The sequence below is a fragment of the Dermochelys coriacea genome, chromosome 8, assembly GCF_009764565.3.
Source record: "Dermochelys coriacea isolate rDerCor1 chromosome 8, rDerCor1.pri.v4, whole genome shotgun sequence".
In the NCBI taxonomy this organism is placed as follows: Eukaryota; Metazoa; Chordata; order Testudines; family Dermochelyidae; genus Dermochelys; species Dermochelys coriacea.
Window position 1 is genome coordinate 29,995,633 of NC_050075.1, and position 22,046 is coordinate 30,017,678.

The 22,046-nt window shown below is 40.5% G+C and overlaps 1 protein-coding gene across 1 annotated transcript in view; it reads right to left on the reverse strand.

The window, feature by feature from the left end:
• The window catches only part of SLIT3 (slit guidance ligand 3), a 796,449-nt gene that overhangs the window by 148,615 nt on the left and 625,788 nt on the right, over positions 1-22,046 (reverse strand). The window contains exons 19-20 of the mRNA XM_038413692.2: positions 11,941-12,104; positions 2,302-2,434 (exon numbers count right to left, since the gene is read on the reverse strand). Of these exons, the coding sequence (XP_038269620.1) occupies positions 2,302-2,434; positions 11,941-12,104 (297 nt within the window). The remainder of the gene's footprint in view (positions 1-2,301; positions 2,435-11,940; positions 12,105-22,046) is intronic.

Here is a 22,046-nt window from a genome sequence, read left to right on the forward strand (position 1 = left end):
AATATCTGACAGGGACATGGTGGGAGGCACAGAAGAATCTATAATTGGTAATAGAAAAGGAAAATCTTCAGGTAGTTTTTACCCCGAAATACAGTTTTAAAAAGCCTTTAAATCTAAAACTTTTGGAATTCTGACAGATAACTAGGTCCTAGATGATACAAAGTTTTCTAGAACATAACCAACATCTGGACCTGGACCTAGAAGCAAAGAGGGAGCTTGTGAGCTTGATTATATTATTTTCATTTCAGACCTGTCATGCTTTGAATCAAAAGATCGCACACCTTTTGCTTCAGGAACTGATGTCAAGGAAAATCTGCCTGGCTTTGTTTTTAGTGACAAACTGGAAGCTCAGTTCAGGTTGGCTGAAAGAATCAGCAAGTGACAAAATCAGCTGAGAATGATTCAGAATTTTACTTCCAAAACATACAAAATTGAAAGCATGCAAAAAGAGGTGTGGTTTGGAATTAGTTCCATTGCTAAATTTTTGGATTCAAAACACAACGCCAAACTAGAAGGTTGAAATTCAAGTAGATTAGACTGTTCAGTTCCATGCAGCTGTACTTCTAATATCACAGACTGCTACTTTCAATTGGAAAGAACGACTAAAGGACATAGCAAACTGCAGGAATTTGTGATATTGCTGTCACAATAGGAATGAAGTTAACTCATGTCACTGGTGTATAGCATATAAAATATTATTACACTCATTATAACAATCCTGAACATAAAAACATCAGTGTTGCACAGTTATATGGAACTGAAGTGACACCTGTAATTCCCCATTGACTACAAATCATGCCCAAAGGAAGTGCTGGAGCTCCAGCATGATGAGGGCAAAATCTAGCCTGCAGAAATTTTACTATTGGTGATGACACATTAGAAGGATAAGAATCAACTTGACTTTCAGATGAAAGCATATTATTACTCCATGAATTGAGCAAATTTGACCAGAAATCATTGGCACATGTTAAACATGTACTCTTTCACTTCTCCAGTTAGAGTCACTTTTCAGAGCAGAATTATACTTCATACAGCAAGAATTCCCTTTAATAACTAAAAAACAATCTTGAGCATTTTAGGTACTAACTGGTTTTCCCAGTAGTGTGTGCATCTATGCAGAACACCCAGAAGCTATATTTTACACCAGACACCACACACACTCACTATGGATTTTTCTACACTGGAACACTCACAAAAGTTAAGCTTATTCAAGTAAAGCTGTGAAGTTAATGCAGATAATTTAGAAGTGCATTAAACCCTTGTGTGGACACTCGCTTTCTGAAGTAAAGTGGCTTTAGTTTGCTGTTGCTTAATCCTCACTAAAAGACACCTATGGAAGGTGTCACACAGTGTTTGAGTAAAAAGTCTACACATGTACAGCATGTGCAGCAGCAGTGCAAATTTCCCTCCACTGAACAGGAGGGGCTAACGCTAAGAGTGAAACTGTAATACCTGTTATATTCCTGGTCTCCCCTATCTACCAATAATAGTGCTAATTAGCATAAATCAGATATGGTTCAGTAGGAAATGGACTAACTTCATATACTCTCATCATACGGTAACCAATTACTTTCATATATAAACAATCATTAGCTAGTAACAACTTCCAGTAACTACTCAGCAGGGCTAGATTTCTATGTGTGACCCAGAGGTGAAAAGCTCTATATGCCTACTACCAACCCTTCAAGCCATTCAGTTTCTCCAGTATTATGTTTTCTTTCCATGGAAAGAACCGAAAACCAATGTAAATTCACAGCAAATGAAGAAAGCTAGAATGGCTCCCTCAACTCAGGCATGTTCACTTTACAATTTAATCTAATTACCGCTGTTATTTTAGACATTTCATGAGAAGAGAAAAGAAAAGAATTCACTGTTTGTTTTCCCTGCTGTTTCTTTTGAAAAATGTCATGCAGTGGGATAATTAGCCCACAGATGCATATGTAGGGAATATATTTTCCATAGCTCTTTCAAACTGTCTATAGTGAACTCAAGCTGCTGAAAATGCATGATCTATTATACAGTATTGATTTATTCATTTGTTCCCCACATATAGAATGAATAGAAACAAATACATGGCTTGCATACAATTTAAAATGACATCTCCTCTCTGTGTAGAGTAACATAGGCAGTTACAGCCTACTCGGGCACAAGAAAAAGGCCACAACAATCAAAAAAGAAAAGGAAAGTATCAAAGTACAAAGATTCATTCACTGAAGTCAATGGCAAACTTCCATGGACCTCAACTGGCACAGTACCCAGCGCCCTTTTCTTGTAAAAGGAATAACATAAAATGTAACTTACAACTCAGTCACATCCTTGGGGATACCTTTGGGCAGGATGCGCAGCCCTTTGTTACTGCAGCGCACTACTGTGTCCACGCAAGTACATTGATCAGGACAACGAGGAGAGAGCAGACAGCTGCTTTCATCATTACCTGCAGAGAGAGAGAGAGAGAGAGAGCGAGAGAGCAAGAATGAACATGAGAGGATCCTGATATTTGGAAATCAACCATGCAGGCTAGGAGGGCTCGCTTCAGAGGCAATTGCTCACATCTAGTACAAAACAGGGACATCCATAAGTCTACAACAGTTGGGTTATCAATTGACCCCTAATATTTAGTGTCTCCTCAACATAACATACTGGATCACTGATATTGGGTGAAAAACTGTCCTGAAAAATGGGGGCAATTGTTTTAAAGGGAAAAGGAAACAAAGTTTAATCAAAAATCTGGCTACAAATCTTCATCTATTAAATATCCTCTCCCTGTCACCCCAACACATGCACCATGTGTTAGCTGAAATGGAAAACTTTACCAGACTATTAGCCTTAATCTTACCTTGACATAAGATTACAAGGAATCTTTTTTTTAAAAAATAACTATCTAGCTTTATTTCCTCATGATGTAAATCTTTCAATGTTAAGTGTCGACTTTTAATGTTGGCATGGCACTTCATTTATCACTTTAATTGAAAAGCCTCATTGTTGACAAGTATAACTAGGGGAAAAAAACCCCCAAGCTACATGCTCAGAATTGCTGGCAATGCATCTGTGCATGCATAAAAATATCTAATACTCCTAAAGTTGATTCAAACTTCCATAAACAACAGATTAAATCTCATAATTGAAGAACAACAGGGTTTGTATGGAAGAAACCAAGTCTTTGAAGTTAAGAACATTAAAGCATGGATTTTCCCCAAAAACAACACTCTTCACAAAACATTAGGAAAATGAATACTCTAATATCAAGATGCATATGGAAGGAAACAGTTAGTGAAACATACTCTAGATGATCATGATAGGAAGTATATAAATGTTTATGAATGCAAGCAGACTGAATGTATTGAACATTGAAATAGTAAAGTTAAACCATATGACCATGTTTCCATTAGATATTTTCATTTCTTTAAGACTGATGCAAAGACTAATTGAGGCAGAGATGATTTTCCTTCCTTCATGGGTCTGCCAGGTGTATGTTTGAGCCTTCAGGCTTAAACAAGACTGGAAGCCCTACTAGAGGTCTGCAAAGTAATGCCAGCAACTTTCACTCCTGCGTGTGCATGTCCAAAAAGGGATGGTTTCTATTAAAAATGATGGAGAGAAAAAGAAGGAAGGGGAATGGGAAAATAATCCCATCACCACAAACCAACCTATGCCACCAAGATATGAATGTAACCAAGCTAAACTTTTACTGTAGCTCCTGGTCTCTCCTGCTCACTTCCCCCTATTGTTTACTGAACTCACTCATTACTTGCTAATCCTACAAATGCTTAAGCCCAAGAACAACTTTATGCACTTGGGTAGTGCCACTGAACCAAAGGAGATGAATGTGCATTAGGCTACTCCACTCTCACCCTGCACTACTGCCCCCAAATCTTGCTTCACAGGGAGATAGAGGCTGATGTGCACAGGGACCACAAACCTCCTCAGATACTGTTCCCACACAGAGCAACTGAAGCATTTTGCAAAGTCCCTCGGATCACAGATCGTTGTTTTGTTCTGTGTTCACACAGCGCCTAGCACGATGGGGTCCTGTTTCATGTCCAAGGCTCCGAGCAGTTACAATGATACAAACAGCAGCAGCAGCAGCAGGGGGTCCTCCATAGCAAAGGAGGAAGGGTAAGAGTTTGCCCCTAAATGGCCACAGCTATTCATTACACTTCACTGAATCTTTCTGATTGATTTCTAAATCTCTGATATTCCTATATTCCGATTATATTTCTACTGAAACTTCACAGCCCCAAGATCTAGTAGGTTCTCCAAGCAAGCCCCATTCCTACTGTCCTCAGAGGTTAAGGGAATAATGGGAGGAAAAGTCAGTAACTACACTGGCATCAATCTCAAAGAAGATTGCTTTGTTCGTCAAACTCCCTGGCAAGGAGCTGAATGCATTTATTCAAGGGTGAAAAAAACGTGTATCCTGAACGAATCCAGAGAAACCAGTCTTAGCTGATTGCACAAGGAAGAACTCATACTTATATCTAGCTTTGGAGGGAGGGGGCCCAGAACATGGGAATCTATAGGAAGAGGGGAAGAGTCAACTGAGACTACACCAAATATGAGCCCCAGGAGGATACAGGATGGATTGAAGAGGATTACAGGGGAGAATAGGAATGGAAAGAACTTGCAGCCAGAGGGAACAGGGGAGAGACTGGAGAATGGCACCGTCATCAGAAAAAGGCAGGTCTATGTGATCGGGGACTCTTTACTGAGAAGAATAGACAGACCTGTAACCAGAGCTGATCCAGAGAATAGGAGGGTGTGCTGTCTTCCAGGTGCTAAGATACGGGATGTAGACCTGAGGTTGAAAAGAATGTTAAAGGGAGTGGGAAAGAATCCCCTAATTATCCTTCATGTGGGAACAAATGATACGGCTAGATTCTCACTGGAACGTACGAAGGGAGACTATACTAGGCTGAGGAAGATGCTTAAGGAAATTGAGGCTCAGGTGATCTTTAGTGCAATTCTGCCTGTTCCTAGAGAAGGAAGATTATGACTATCAACAGATGGCTTAGGTAGAGGTGCTATAAGGAGGGTTTGGGGATGTATGGCCACTGGGAGGCATTCATGGACAGAGGACAGTTCTCTCAGGATGGACTTCATCTGAGTAGGGAAGGAAATAGACTTCTAGGATGGAGGCTGGCACAACTGATTAAGAGAGCTTTAAACTAGGAATTTGGGGGAGATGGTTGGGAGATGTCCAGGTAATCTCCATGCCGGATTTTAGCATTGAAAGGGAAGAAAACGAAGTAAGAAAGGATACAGCCGTGGGTAGGAGAATGTATATAAGGAGGAAGGGCAGTGTGGATACCAATGTAATAGGTTATACTGGCTGTAGAATGACCGTGCCTAATAGGGTACAGAATGTGAGCGGGGCCAAACAGCAAAAATTAAGATGTTTGTACACCAATGCGAGGAGCCTAGGTAACAAAAGGGAGGAACTAGAGCTACTGGTGCAGGAAGTGAAACCAGATATTATAGGGATAATAGAAACATGGTGGAATAGTAGTCATGACTGGACTACAGGTATTGAAGGGTATGTGCTGTTTAGGAAAGACAGAAATAAAGGTAAAGATGGTGGAGTAGCATTGTATATCAATGATGAGGTAGAATGTAAAGAAATAAGAAGCGACGGAATGGATAAGACAGAGTCCGTCTGGGCAAAAATTACATTCGGGAAGAAAACTAGTAAAGCCTCTCCTATGATAGTGCGTGGGGTGTGCTATAGACCGCCGGGATCTAATTTGGATATGGATAGAGCCCTCTTTAATGTTTTTAATGAAGTAAGTACAAATGAAAACTGTGTGATCATGGGAGACTTTAACTTCCCAGATATAGACTGGAGGACGAATGCTAGTAATAATAATAGGGCTCAGATTTTCCTAGATGCGATAGCTGATGGATTCCTTCATCAAATAGTTGCTGAACCGACTAGAGGGGATGCCATTTTAGATTTGGTTTTGGTGAGTAGTGAGGACCTCATAGAAGAAATGATTGTAGAGGACAATCTTGGTTCAAGTGATCATGAGCTAATTCAGTTCAAACTGAATGGAAGGATTAACAAAAATAAATCTGCAATAGGGTTTTTGATTTCAAAAGGGCTGACTTTCAAAAATTAAGGAAACTAGTTAGGGAAATGGATTGGACTGAAGAATTTATGGATCTAAAGGCAAAGGAGACCTGGGATTACTTTAAATCAAAGCTGCAGAAGCAATTGGAAGCCTGCACCCCAAGAAAGGGAGAAAAATTCATAGGCAGGAGTTGTAGACCAAGCTGGATGAGCAAACATCTCAGAGAGGTGATTAGGAAAAAGCAGAAAGCATACAGGGAGTGGAAGATGGGAGGGATCAGCAAGGAAAGCTACCTAATTGAGGTCAGAACATGTAGGGATAAAGTGAGAAAGGCCAAAGGCCAAAAGCCATGTAGAGTTGGACCTTGCAAAGGGAATTAAAACCAACAGTAAAAGGTTCTATAGCCATATAAAGAAGAAGAAAACAAAGAAAGAAGAAGTGGGGCCACTAAACACTGAGGATGGAGTGGAGGTTAAAGATAATCTAGGCATGGCCCAATATCTAAACAAATACTTTGCCTCAGTCTTTAATAAGGCTAAAGAAGATCTTAGGGATAATGGTAGCATGACAAATGGGAACGAGGATATGGAGGTAGATATTACCATATCTGAGGTAGAAGCGAAACTGAAACAGCTTAATGGGACTAAATCAGGGGGCTCAGATAATCTTCATCCAATCATATTAAAGGAATTGGCACATGAAATTGCAAGCCCATTAGCAAGAATTTTTAATGAATCTGTAAACTCAAGGGTTGTACCATAGGATTGGAGAATTGCTAACATAGTTCCTATTTTTAAGAAAGGGAAAAAAAAGTGATCCGGGTAACTACAGGCCTGTTAGTTTGACATCTGTAGTATGCAAGGTCTTAGAAAAATTTTTGAAGGAAAAAGTAGTTAAGGACATTGAGGTCATAGAATCATAGAATATCAGGGTTGGAAGGGACCCCAGAAGGTCATCTAGTCCAACCCCCTGCTCAAAGCAGGACCAAGTCCCAGTTAAATCATCCCAGCTAGGGCTTTGTCAAGCCTGACCTTAAAAACCTCTAAGGAAGGAGATTCTACCACCTCCCTAGGTAACGCATTCCAGTGTTTCACCACCCTCTTAGTGAAAAAGTTTTTCCTAATATCCAATCTAAACCTCCCCCATTGCAACTTGAGACCATTACTCCTCGTTCTGTCATCTGCTACCATTGAGAACAGTCTAGAGCCATCCTCTTTGAAACCCCCTTTCAGGTAGTTGAAAGCAGCTATCAAATCCCCCCTCATTCTTCTCTTCTGCAGACTAAACAATCCCAGCTCCCTCAGCCTCTCCTCATAAGTCATGTGCTCTAGACCCCTAATCATTTTCGTTGCCCTTCGTTGTACTCTTTCCAATTTATCCACATCCTTCCTGTAGTGTGGGGCCCAAAACTGGACACAGTACTCCAGATGAGGCCTCACCAGTGTCGAATAGAGGGGAACGATCACGTCCCTCGATCTGCTCGCTATGCCCCTACTTATACAACCCAAAATGCCATTGGCCTTCTTGGCAACAAGGGCACACTGCTGACTCATATCCAGCTTCTCGTCCACTGTCACCCCTAGGTCCTTTTCCGCAGAACTGCTGCCGAGCCATTCGGTCCCTAGTCTGTAGCGGTGCATTGGATTCTTCCATCCTAAGTGCAGGACCCTGCATTTATCCTTATTGAACCTCATTAGATTTCTTTTGGCCCAATCCTCCAATTTGTCTAGGTCCTTCTGTATCCTATCCCTCCCCTCCAGCGTATCTACCACTCCTCCCAGTTTAGTATCATCCGCAAATTTGCTGAGAGTGCAATCCACACCATCCTCCAGATCATTTATGAAGATATTGAACAAAACGGGCCCCAGGACCGACCCCTGGGGCACTCCACTTGACACCGGCTGCCAACTAGACATGGAGCCATTGATCACTACCCGTTGAGCCCGACAATCTAGCCAGCTTTCTACCCACCTTATAGTGCATTCATCCAGCCCATACTTCCTTAACTTGCTGACAAGAATGCTGTGGGAGACCGTGTCAAAAGCTTTGCTAAAGTCAAGAAACAATACATCCACTGCTTTCCCTTCATCCACAGAACCAGTAATCTCATCATAAAAGGCGATTAGATTAGTCAGGCATGACCTTCCCTTGGTGAATCCATGCTGACTGTTCCTGATCACTTTCCTCTCCTCTAAGTGCTTCAGGATTGATTCTTTGAGGACCTGCTCCATGATTTTTCCAGGGACTGAGGTGAGGCTGACCGGCCTGTAGTTCCCAGGATCCTCCTTCTTCCCTTTTTTAAAGATGGGCACTACATTAGCCTTTTTCCAGTCATCCGGGACTTCCCCCGTTCGCCACGAGTTTTCAAAGATAATGGCCAAGGGCTCTGCAATCACAGCCGCCAATTCCTTCAGCACTCTCGGATGCAATTCGTCCGGCCCCATGGACTTGTGCACGTCCAGCTTTTCTAAATAGTCCCTAACCACCTCTATCTCTACAGAGGGCTGGCCATCTCTTCCCCATTTTGTGTTGCCCAGCACAGCAGTCTGGGAGCTGACCTTGTTAGTGAAAACAGAGGCAAAAAAAGCATTGAGTACATTAGCTTTTTCCACATCCTCTGTCACTAGCTTGCCTCCCTCATTCAGTAAGGGGCCCACACTTTCCTTGGCTTTCTTCTTGTTGCCAACATACCTGAAGAAACCCTTCTTGTTACTCTTGACATCTCTTGCTAGCTGCAGCTCCAGGTGCGATTTGGCCCTCCTGATATCTTTCCTACATGCCCGAGCAATATTTTTATACTCTTCCCTGGTCATATGTCCAACCTTCCACTTCTTGTAAGCTTCTTTTTTATGTTTAAGATCCGCTAGGATTTCACCATTAAGCCAAGCTGGTCGCCTGCCATATTTACTATTCTTTCGACTCATCGGGATGGTTTGTCCCTGTAACCTCAACAGGGATTCCTTGAAATACAGCCAGCTCTCCTGGACTCCCTTCCCTTTCATGTTAGTCCCCCAGGGGATCCTGGCCATCTGTTCCCTGAGGGAGTCAAAGTCTGCTTTCCTGAAGTCCAGGGTCCGTATCCTGCTGCTTACCTTTCTTCCCTGCGTCAGGATCCTGAACTCAACCAACTCATGGTCACTGCCTCCCAGATTCCCATCCACTTTTGCTTCCCCCACTAATTCTACCCGGTTTGTGAGCAGCAGGTCAAGAAAAGCGCTCCCCCTAGTTGGCTCCCCTAGCACTTGCACCAGGAAATTGTCCCCTACGCTTTCCAAAAACTTCCTGGATTGTCTATGCACCGCTGTATTGCTCTCCCAGCAGATATCAGGAAAATTAAAGTCACCCATGAGAATCAGGGCATGCGATCTAGTAGCTTCCGTGAGTTGCCGGAAGAAAGCCTCATCCACCTCATCCCCCTGGTCCGGTGGTCTATAGCAGACTCCCACCATGACATCACTCTTGTTGCACACACTTCTAAACTTAATCCAGAGACACTCAGGTTTTTCCACAGGTCAATGGTAAATGGGACAAAATACAACATGGTTTTACAAAAGGTAGATCGTGCCAAACCAACCTGATCTCGTTCTTTGAGAAAGTAACAGAAAGTATCTTTTTAGATAAAGGAAATGCAGTGGATCTAATTTACCTAGATTTCAGTAAGGCATTTGATACCGTGACACATGGGGAATTATTAGTTAAATTGGAAAAGATGGGGATCAATATGAAAATTGAAAGGTGGATAAGGAATTGGTTAACAGGGAGACTACAGCGGGTCCTACTGAAAGGCGAACTGTCAGGTTGGAGGGAGGTTACCAGTGGAGTTCCTCAGGGATCGGTTTTGGGACCAATCTTATTTAATCTTTTTATTACTGACCTCAGCACAAAAAGTGGGAGTGTGCTAATAAAGTTTGTGGATGATACAAAGCTGGGAGGTATTGCCAATTTAGAGAGAGACCGGGATATTATACAGGAAGATTTGGATGACTTTGTAAACTGGAGTAATAGGATGAAATTTAATAGTGAGAAGTGTAAGGTTATGCATTTAGGGATTAACAATAAGAATTTTAGTTATAAGCTGGGGACGCATCAATTAGAAGTAATGGAGGAGGAGGAGGACCTTGGAGTATTGGTTGATCATATGATGACTATGAGCCGCCAATGTGATATGGCCGTGAAAAAAGCTAATGCGGTCTTGGGATGCATCAGACGAGGTATTTCCAGTAGAAATAAGGAGGTTTTAGTACCATTATACAAAGCACTGGTGAGACCACACAAGGAATACTGTGTTCAGTTCTGGTCTTCCATGTTTAAAAAGGATGAATTCAAACTGGAACAGGTACACAGAAGGGCTACTAGGATGATCCGAGGAATGGAAAACCTGTCTTATGAAAGGAGATTCAAGGAGCGTGGTTTGTTTAGCCTAACTAAAAGAAGGTTGAGGGGAGATACGATTGCTCTCTATAAATATATTAGAGGGATAAAAACCGGAGAGGAAGAGGAATTATTTAAGCTCAATACCAATGTGGACACAAGAACAAATGGATATAAACTAGTCATTGGGAAGTTTAGACTTGAAATTAGATGAAGGTTTCTAACCATCAGAGGAGTGAAGTTTTGGAATAGCCTATGAAGGGAAGCAGTGGGGGCAAAAGACCTACCTGGCTTTAAGATTAGACTCAATAAATTTATGGAGGAGATGGTATAATGGGATAACGTGATTTTGGCAATTAATTGATCTTTAAATATTCATGGTAAATAGGCCCAATAGCCTGTGATGGGATGTTAGATGGGGTGGGATCTGAATTACTACAGACAATTCTCTCCTGGGTATCTGGCTGGTGAATCTTGCCCATATGCTCAGGGTTTAGCTGATTGCCATATTTGGGGTCAGGAAGGAATTTTCCTCCAGGGCAGATTGGAAGAGGCCCTGGAGGTTTTTCGCCTTCCTGTGTAGCATGGGGCATGGGTCACTTGCTGGAGGATTCTCTGTTCCTTGAAGTCTTTAAACCACGATTTGAGGACTTCAGTAGCTCAGACATAGGTTAGGGGTATGTTGCAGGAGTGTGTGGGTGAGATTCTGTGGCCTGAGTTGGGCAGGAGGTCGGACTAGATGATCATAATGGTCCCTTCTGATCTTAATATCTATGAATCTACTAAGGTGCCATCACCAACAAATTTTAGAGTAGCAGCCGTGTTAGTCTGTATTCGCAAAAAGAAAAGGAGTACTTGTGGCACCTTGAGACTAACAAATTTATTAGAGCGTAAGCTTTCGTGAGCTAGTGAGCTGTAGCTCACGAAAGCTTATGCTCTAATAAATTTGTTAGTCTCTAAGGTGCCACAAGTACTCCTTTTCTTATCGCCAACAAAAAAACAATTCCCAGATGATATAGAACAATGACATTTATTAGAGACAGTTCTGTCCCTCATGACTACAGTAGAACCTCACAGTTATGAACACCAGAGATACGAACTGACCAGTCAACCCCACAGCTCATCTGGAACCAAAAGTACGCAATCAGGCGGCAGCAGAGACATTTAAAAAAAGCAAATAAAGTACAGTACTGTGTTAAATATAAACTACTAAAAAAAAGGGAAAGCAGCATTTTTCTTCTGCAGAGTAAAGTTTCAAAGTTGTATTAAGTCAATGTTCAGTTGTAAACTTTTGAAAGAACCACCAAAATGTTTTGTTCAGAGTCACAAACATTTCAGAGTTATGAATAACCTCCATTCCCGAGGTGTTCGTAACTCTGAGGTTCTACTGTAAATTTAATTCAGCTCTTTTCGTCATGATATCGTGGTATTGATTAGGTAGGAAAACTAGCAGAGATACAAGTCTGGTAGTGAAATACCAAGTCCCATCAAGTTTCCTTACCATCACAGGTGAAGTCTTGTATGGCCACATCTTGAATCGGAATCTCCTTTAAGAAAGAGGGTTTCTGGCAACGTGGATTTCCACTGACAATTCTCCTTTTCCTCAGCCATTTCCCTAGCCATGCCAGGTGGCAGTTACAATTAAAGGGATTAGACAGCAAATTACTGAAAGGGAATCAAGACAAAAACACATTGAACATGGTCAGCTACTACAGACATTAAGTGACTAGAGCTGGGATAGGCAACCTATGGCACGCATGTCAAAGGCAGCATGCAAGCTGATTTTCAGTGGCATTCACACTGCCTGGATCCTGGCCACCGGTCCGAGGTGGCTCTGCATTTTAATTTAATTTTAAATGAAGATTATTAAACATTTTAAAAACCTTACTTACTTTACATACAACAATAGTTTAGTTATATATTAAAGACTTATAGAAAGAGACCTTCTAAAAACGTTAAAATGTATTACTGGCATGCAAAACCTTAAATTAAAGTGAATAAATGAAGACTCAGCACACTACTTCTGAAAGGTTTCTGACCCCTGGACTAGAGAAAGCCCATATATTCAGAGCTCAAGGATTCCATTCAAGGGTCTGCCCCTTATTGTCAGTGAGAGCCTGGCCAATTCACTTAGGCTTATTTTACACAGAAATTTTGTACTAGTATAATTGTCTGTAAGGGGTGTATGTTTTATACTGATACAATTCCTTGTGAGGATGCAGTTATATTGCTATTACATTGATATAACTTATTCCCTTTCCCTTAAGGAAATAAGCACATTTATACTGGCATAACTGTGGCCACACTGGAGAAGAAGGGTATGTAGCACTTTATGTAAGCTAGTATAGTTAAAGTGATACAGCCTTTGTGTATAGATAAGCCCTTGATGTGAGTGAATGTACCTATCTAGAAAAAGGCTATGATAGTATCGTACTTACCTGCCTCACAGCTATTGTGAGGTACACACCGTATCGTGTAACTGCTTCTGAAATATCTTTCATATGCAGTCCAACTGTTGTAGGACAGCATGTGACTATGCTAGCATTGTAACAATTCATGATAAGAGACCATTGGATGGACAGCCTAAGAGGGATAAGTATATCACAGTCTGGGCTAACTTTTTTAGAAAAAGAAATCCCTATGTACTCCAAATATCAACAATCATGCTGCCAAGCAAGATTCCTGGGGAACTGTGGATAACAGCTGTCTTTTTAAACATATCTGTATCTCTAATACCATTGCTGAAGTCACTGTAGACGGAACCTTAGTTCTTTAATTATTTCTTAAAGATTTCTGGATCCTTTGAATGAAAGCTGCTACATGTAAGGTGGTGTTATATTTAACACATTCATCAGCATAGTTCTAGGATAACTGGAAAAAGAACTGAGAGAGTCTTGAAAGAAGATAAATGCTACCTGAGACCACAGCTAATGAGTTGAAATGTCCATAATTTGTGTTTGTGCTGTTTTAAACTCAACAGTAGACTAAGGGAAGAGGGTGATATTCCACCTGATGTATGAAAAGCAGCAGTGGCTTCAAGTTTGTGAAAGACCTCCCCAAGGAAGGAGAATGAACATGCTGGGCAGAAGATCTTCAGCAAGACACCAGGAATTTTAAGACCCAATGAATGCAGCATCTCTTGTCCATGCAACAAGTGTGTGGATTTAGCTGGAAACAGTGACATGGAGACCTTGGAGGCGTTTGATATCCTACATGATCTTAAAAATCTGATGTCCCAGTCAAATAAAGCTATATCAAGATTTCATCCAGTCACTGGTCCTTCAGATTGCTATGGAATCTTACAAAAAAATCTGAGTGAACTGTGAGGAAAATGAATAATCATACCACTGCCCAGGCTATATAGTTTTGGGCCAACACCACATACCCACAATTTGGTTTACAGCCACTCCTAGAAAATTGGCTAATATTTTTAGCAAAAAACACCCCAATGCTAGCAATAACCCAAAGCAATGGGTGTGTAATTACAAGTCGGCCTAGCACAGACTATTGAAATTTATAGTTAGAGTAAAAAAGGCAGAAAGAAACTCAGCAAGATGTGGTTCAACTACCAAAACCCCCCAACTTTCTTTGTCTCCACTATGACTCCACTAACTACTTCATTGTCAATAAAGAGGACTCAAAATGAGGAGGAAAGGAGCAGCTTTCAGAGTCAAAAAGTCATAAGCAAACATCTTTTCTCAGGTGAAGACAGGCACTGAAAGCATCAATGTATTTCTAGTTATTTTCATCCTAAATTGTTTTCCATTTTCTTTCATCCATAATAAGACCACAGACAGGATGTCCTGTATAGTTTCAAAATGGACTGATTTTGGCACAAACAATGTTTCCATGAGCCAAATGTTTAAACTGCCAAAGCCAGGGCAGCCAGTGCTTCACAGGCCATTTGCTATATTGCCTGTAAGAGACTTGAGTCATGGTTCACACATAAATCCCAAGAACAAAACACTCCACAATTTGGAGCAGATTATATGTGTATACAATGAGTTTCTTAAAGAAATGGCTTTATTGAATTTAAAGAATATTTAACACATCTACAGCATCTTTATTCTGAGCATCTCCAAGAGCTTCATAAATACGAGTTTAATCCAAACCCTCTTATGAAGATGATTATTGTCTCCACTTTACAGATGAATAAACTATGTCAAAGAAGAGTTTGTGGAGTAACCCTGGGTCTCAGTGATTCAGCAGATGATCAGGGAAGAAAACCCAGGTTTTCTGACCTCTCCTAGCGCCAGGTTCTAACTTGTTAAACACCATTTCTCACAAATGAGACCATCTTTACTGTCAGACTCATGAAGTTGTACTGATTTCTGACTCCATGGGCTTCCTAATTAATAAATAAAAGGTCTAAACAGGAGAAAACATAAAGTAACCTTACTCTTTTATTCACATTCACATTTCAGGATTCATATTATATACATCTTTAACTCACTGAACCCACGGCAAAGATCTCTTCAGCATAGAGTTTTGCTACATGGAAAAAATATTATAACTCAATTACAAGGCTCTGAATCTGTCATTTTATTAATGTGGAGCTGTATTTTAGTACACAAGCAGTCCTAATGTTTCCAATAGAACTACTTGTGTAGTAAGGTTCTGCTAGTATGGGTGTCATGAACTGGGTCCTAAGGGATCAGTTAGTCTGCTCATGAATATTGTTGAAATTTAACAGCTGTTTTTTAATTCATATCCAATTCCAATTCTTAGAGCTCCACTATGATCCAACTCAGGGATTGTTTGTTATGTATCATGAGAAAAATAGCCATCATTTTTCTGGGTGCTCTTTAAAGAAATGGAGAGGAATAAAGCTAAATCAAACAAAAAATGAGGCTCATGGCTTTAGAGTAACTGTTTAAGAATCAAAGTTGGATGAACAGTAAAACAAAGAGCGCTTACCAGAAAGAGTAATGCCCCTAGTGTGGACTGTTCTGATATAGTACTATTTACCCTTCAGTATCTTATACACATTTGTCAACATAAACTCCTCTCTTGGTGGTTTTCCACAGTAGGATTTCCCGTTTTTTGGGAACACTGTCTTTCAGCCAACCAGATTTTACAAAGCATAACTTTAAGGCCAATTCAGCGACAAGGACTCAAAGTGAGTTCTTAACACAATATTTTTCATGTGCTGGTATTGCCAGAACATATTGGGCATGACTAGATGGCACAGCTGGTGCATTGTAAGCACAATGAGAGTATAATTATTATCCTTAATATACAATCCAGTTAATTATGGCAGGAGGGCAGGGATTGCAACAGTTAAGATTGCATAATAGTATCTGTGCTAGCTCCCTGTTTTAAGCTAAATATTGCCTTTTGGGGATGAAATTTTTCATACTTGGTCTCCACCAAAATGACAGGTTTTTACTAATTAATTATATTATATTATTTAAAAGATAGAAGCTGGAGCAAAAATGGGTTAGCCAATTTTATCCACATGGAGACTAAATGCCCACTCCTATCATAGAAAGATTCCTGACTTTTTTTAAACCTGGAATGGCTGTGGTAGATAGTTGGAAAATGGCATGACAATAAGCCCTTCAGGAGGAGAAGTGCCTTTTAAAAAAAATCAGATTCGTGTTCAAAGTACATTTTGCGGGGGGAGGGGGGGGAAGGAGGAAGGTCTTACATTTTATGTTTTCTCTATTTTGACCTTTTATTTATGAATTAGGAGGCCCCTAGAGCTGAAGATCAGCACATGTGCATGATGCTCTCATAAGTAAACTATGGAAATGTGGCTTAGATAAAATTACTACAAGGTGCATGTACAACTGGTTGAAAGACCATTCTCAAAAAGAGTGGTTATCTTGAGTTGCTGTCAAATTGTGAGGGTATATCTAGTGGGGTTCTTCAGGGATCAGTCCTAGGTTTTGTACTATTTGATATTTTCATTAATGACTTGGATAATGGAATAAAGAGTATGCTTTTAAAATCTGCAGATGGCACCAAGCTGGGAGGGGTTGCAAGCTCCTTGGAGGATAGCTTTAAAATTCAAAATGACCTTGACAAATTGGAGAATTGGTCTGAATTCAACAAGATAAAATCCATTAAAGACAAGTGCAAAGTACTTCACTTAGGAAGGGAAAATCAAATGCACAACTACAAAATAGGGAATAACTGGCTAGGTGGTAGTACTGCTGAAAAGGATCTGGGGTTATAGAGGACCACAAACTGAATATGAGTCATCAATGGGACGTAGCTGCAAAGAAAATGAATATGATTCTGGGGTGTATTAACAGAAGTGTTATATGTAAGACATGGGAGGTAACTGTCCCGCTTTACTCGGCACTGGTGAGGCCTCAGCTGGAGACATGTATACAGTTCTGGGTACCACAATTTAGGAAGGATGTGGACACAATGGAAAGAATCCAGAGGAGAGGGCAAAAAATGATAAAAGGTTTAGAAAACCTGACCTATCAGGCAAGGTTGAAAATACTGGGCAAGTTTAGTCTTGAGAAAAGAAAACTGAGGGGCAACCTGATAACAGTCTTCCAATATGTTAAGGGCTGTTATAAAGAGGACAGTGATGAATTGTTCTCCTTTTCTACTGAAGGTAGGACAAGAAGTAATGGGCTTAATCTGCTACAAGGGAGATGTAGGTTAGATATTAGGAAAAACTCTCTCACTATAAGGGTGTTTAAGCTCTGGAACAGGCTTCCAAGGGAGGTTGTGGAGTCCCCATCACTGGATACATTTAAAAAACAAGTTGGACAAACCCCTGTCAGGAATGGTCTAGGTTTACTTGGTCCTGCCACAGAGCAGGGGGCTGCACTTCATGACTTCAAGGTTCCTTCCATACCTACATTTCTGTCATTCTATGATTTGTCAGCTTCTGTGTGTAAATTAGTGTCTAGAGAAAAGTAATGGGTTGAGGAAGGGTTTTAAGTTTTCTCTACACATTTGGCAGGATATGGTGGGGCTGAGCAAGGTGTGCTGAAAGGGAGCTGGGACTGAGTACATTCTTCAATTTCTGCAAGGTGATCCAAGCTCACGGACCCCTTTGATCCCCTCTGGAGCTCACTGAAGTTCAAGAAGCTCCACATGAGTGTGGAGGTCCAACCATGCAGATCAGCTTGCAGGATCAAGGATAAGGTGCACAGGAAGAAGTTCCCCTCTTGCGCGTTTTAGGAATTACATAGCTGGGGAAAGCAAAAGGCAGCCCAACTCTGGCATTGCTTGACCTAGCATTGCACAGTTAAGTTTTCTCAGGGTGAAATTTACCTCTATTTATAGACAGTACATGGCCTCTTGGCACTTCACTGCCACATACAGGGCTTAAGTGACACAACAGCCTTGAGCAGTCTCTCTGCTCAGGGGTGAATTTCACCCTTCATAAAGTTTCTGGTATGGAGAACATACATTCACACGTTACAGTAATCTAACCAACTCTTGATGATTTCATTTAATTAATTTTATTTGTAAAAATAAACACTGTTATAAACTAACTTGGCACCATATTCGAAGAGCTGGGAACTGAATAGCAAGGCAGCATCTCTTTTATGTGATTGCATGAAGTTAAATGTAACCCCTGGCTTCAGATTTTCCCATTTATTGTAAATCTGAGATGGATCTGTTCCAAAACCCTGGATCCAAACACCCAGGAAGACCGGCAAAATCCAATAATCTGGTTCCAGTCCAAATTTTGTAGCTATAATTCAAATATTCAAGTGTAACTTTTATTTACGGAGGAAAATTGATAATGTATGTTATTGCATAGTCAATAGTGGGAACAATGATCAAATCTTTTCTGAATGTTACTATCTGAGGAAGCATGGATTATTCATATGGAATGGTACAATAAATATCAATCAATTAATTAAACTTAATATTTTTCCAAATATACTGATACTTGCACTAATCACTTTTGAGATACATTATATAATTATACTAGAAAACTAGATACAGATATATTTTGGTACCAAAACAGCTCAAGATGTTTCTATGGAAACATGATGATGCCACTTGGCAGGACCATTAGGTCAATGATATCTAAGTATCACATGGAACAAAACCTTCACTATGCAAAATTATTTTTGATGATAAGCAATTTGAAAGCCTGGAAGGGACAATAAATTGCAACAGTGTTAGGATGCAGTTTGACTGAGGCTATTAAAGTGGGCATTTTCAGATCACAAACAGTAATGTTTGACAGTTGAAATCCTATAAAATTAAATAATCAGATTTTCTATACCTAATGATAGTAATATACCCACTCACACTGAAATAGGGCAATCAGACTTCTAGCAAAGGTGGCTTATTAAAAGGTTTCAGTCAAAGATACAAGAATATTTTTATAGCAGGTGTGGACAGAGCCTTGAAATAAAGAATCAGCCAGTCAACCAAAAATGTCTTTATTAACATTTGCAAAGAGCTATGGAAGCTGAAATATTTAAAAGGAAAAGTTCCAAATTGCAGCCTGTCTTGATACTGTTATAATCAGCTTGGAAACATACTCTAAAATCTAGGCTGATATTTTAATATTGTGTAAGTGTGCCCTCTTAGCATGTTTAGTTCATGCAAAGCCCACTGTGGATAAACATGCTTGCCTAGGTATTAAACTACATGCATTAAGACTGGGCCTGCAAAACTGCATGCACACCTAAAAAGTTGGAACTTAAATATCTATTTAATTTATCCCACTGGTAGTAAGAAATCATAAAAATAGCAATGCTTTTGCAATGACACAAAAAATAAATGTATGTGCTCCCTTTGCTGGAAACCATTCCTTTGAGAGCTATTTTCAGAACTGTATACTTTCTGATAATATTAAGGATAATGGCTGTAAGCAAAAAGTAACAAAGCTGTTTTTAATCTGGTGAATGAGGTGAAATATAATTTCCCAAATAAAAAAAATGGAAAGAAATGTTAGTTTGTAAGTGGTTATTATAAAAATGAATATAAAATGGAGTGGTTCATAGTTTTGTATTAATAAATGGCAAAAAAGTGAAACTTAAACACTGATTAATCCTCACAATTTGGGGTGAATAGGACAGTCAATGACCTGAACTCTCTAAGTCATGAAAGTAATATTTAATCTCTTGTAGCATCAGGATGCAAGCACAGCCACCCATAATGGAATGCTGTTATGAAACACAGGTTGGGAAAACAACAGTTCCTCATTTTTCATGTAAGGTGCGACTACACTTATGCCGCCTTGTAAAGTACAGACACTGCGCACTCTGCTGACATAGGGATAAATAGCAGTGTAGACAGTGAGGTACAGTTTAGATGAGGAGAGCAGAGGGCCCTGCACAACTGAACCTTAGGGTAAATACCCTACATCAATGGCCAAGCGGTGCCTATCATGTCTACATTGCTATTTTTAGCAAGTGCAGCACACTGTGGCCTCCCCGCAGCCAGAGCCTTTCCCCGCTGCGCCCAGTAGCTCCCTGCTGCATTCCCCGACCAGAGCCTTTTCCTGCTGCAGGTAGCTACACAACACAGTGACAAGAGTGGATGCAGCCTGCCTTCACTGGAGCATGTAGCTATACATGTAGTGCCTGTACTCTACGCACTGCCGTACGTGTAGACACGGCATGTATCTGAATGATATGACCCTAAATCCAAAGTCCAGTGAAGTCAATGGGAGTCCTGCCATTGACTCAAATGGGCATTGGATCAAGCCCTATGTGAAAATCTGTCTGAGTGAACTTCCTAATTCAGACATGGATAGGAACACAGTGTCCATCTTCCATTGTCAAAGTGACTATTAAAAGGCATTTTTGTGCCAAAGCAGCTCTGTCAATTATCATCAGCTTTAACACACTGCCAGAGGCTGTGAAAATCATTACGTGCAGCTGAAAAATACCCACAAAAGTGAAAATTCTTTCCTGCCATTAAAACATGACACAATCACAAATTACTCCTAGCCTTGTTTGTGCAACCAATAACCCAGTGAACTGTGTAAACAGAGGGAAACATCAGCATTATTTGTTTATGTCTACACAGCACTTGAAATTGTGCTTGACCTAGGCTGTTAAAAATAGGAGTGTGGCCACCGTGGCAAGGTGGTAGCTTGGGCTAGCCACCTGAGTGTACAGCCAGCAGATTGGGCAGGATTGCATTTGGGCAGCTAGCCTGAGGCGCCACTATGGCTACCCTGCTATTTTTAGCACATTAGCTCTGCTCTAGACAGCATGTCTGTCTACCAGTGTTGGGAAACACTCTTCCAGCTGCTGTGTTGACATACCTTTTATTTTAGAGCATATGATGAGCTAGCTCCTTTCCTGAAATTCAACAGTAAATAAATGAGGTATGGTTTCCTGCTCTGAGGTCACATGTAATAGCAGACAAGCACACAGAAATTAGGAAAAGGGAAATAGAGGGAACTGTTAAAAATTGAATAGATTCACTGTAGACAGCATAGCAGAGGTGAGTTTTTGAGAGACTTAAAAAGCAGACAGGACATGATTCTTGGGGACTAGTTCAAGATCACCACTCCATGCATAGGGGATGCATGGAAGGAGGCATGGAGGCAACTGTAAGAAGCAGGGGAAAAGGCAGAGAAGGCTGGGAATGCTGGCAGCACAGGAAAGCACATGTGGAGTACTAAATATTGGAATGTATGGTTTGACCAATATAGAAGAATGAGCAATGAAGATGGTGACCAGTGAAAATTAATTCCACTACAGTTAGTGCCCTTGTCCTTCAATCTGCAGGGTGACTTTTAAGAGGGTTGTTTACCTCCCTCTCTCTCTCTCTCTCTCTCTCCTATCAAAGAGTGAGATGCCACAGCATGAACTGGCTGGTTGGTGAAAAGCTATCAACAAAATGAGGAGGTGATAAAAATGAAGGAAGGAGCAACAAAACATTGCAAGACCTCAGCTCTGCTACACCCCTTCCCCCCAAACAAACATATACTCCTTATTTAAAATAAGTAAACACCACAGAGGTTATTTTCCAGACCAAAATAGCAATAGCAACAAAGAGTTTGTTTTGTTTGGATAGTTGGGTGCATTTTCAGTGCAGAGTAGATGGGATTAAGTAGACAAATTCCATTCACAGCTGGAAGCACAGACCAGACTCTATCTCTCTATTTAACAATGTGTACTTGTATGAAAATAGATACACTAAGAAAGGGAATTCAGAAAATACATAAGAAGAAAAGTCAGAAATATTATAGAAAAACCTTGGGAACTTTTTGCAAATGTTTAGGCTGGGATTTGCAAATTCCAATGGGAACTGAGCTCCCCTTCCTTTTAGGTTTAGATATTCATTTTATAGAACAACTTTTTGACATTTAGGTTTTTTGATTAAATTGAAAAAAAAAACAAGCTTTTTCTCTGCCCTCTGTCTGTTCAAACTGAAATTGAGCATGGAAATTCTATCGCAGTCGAAGAGGTTCTAAAGTCTCCAAAACTTCAACTTAAGTGAATTAAAAAAAAACGAAGATGGTTTTGGGTTCTCCACATCTGAACAATCAAACACTTCGATTTCACAACTAACAAATTCCCTTAAAGTATGGGACAACAGCAGGGCCACACAGAGGTGTTTGAGATCAGGGCCAAAATCTGAAATTGAAGCCGACCCACTCTGTTCCTAAAGCCCCAACGGTGGGGTGGAGGGAAGAGTAAGCTCACTCCACAC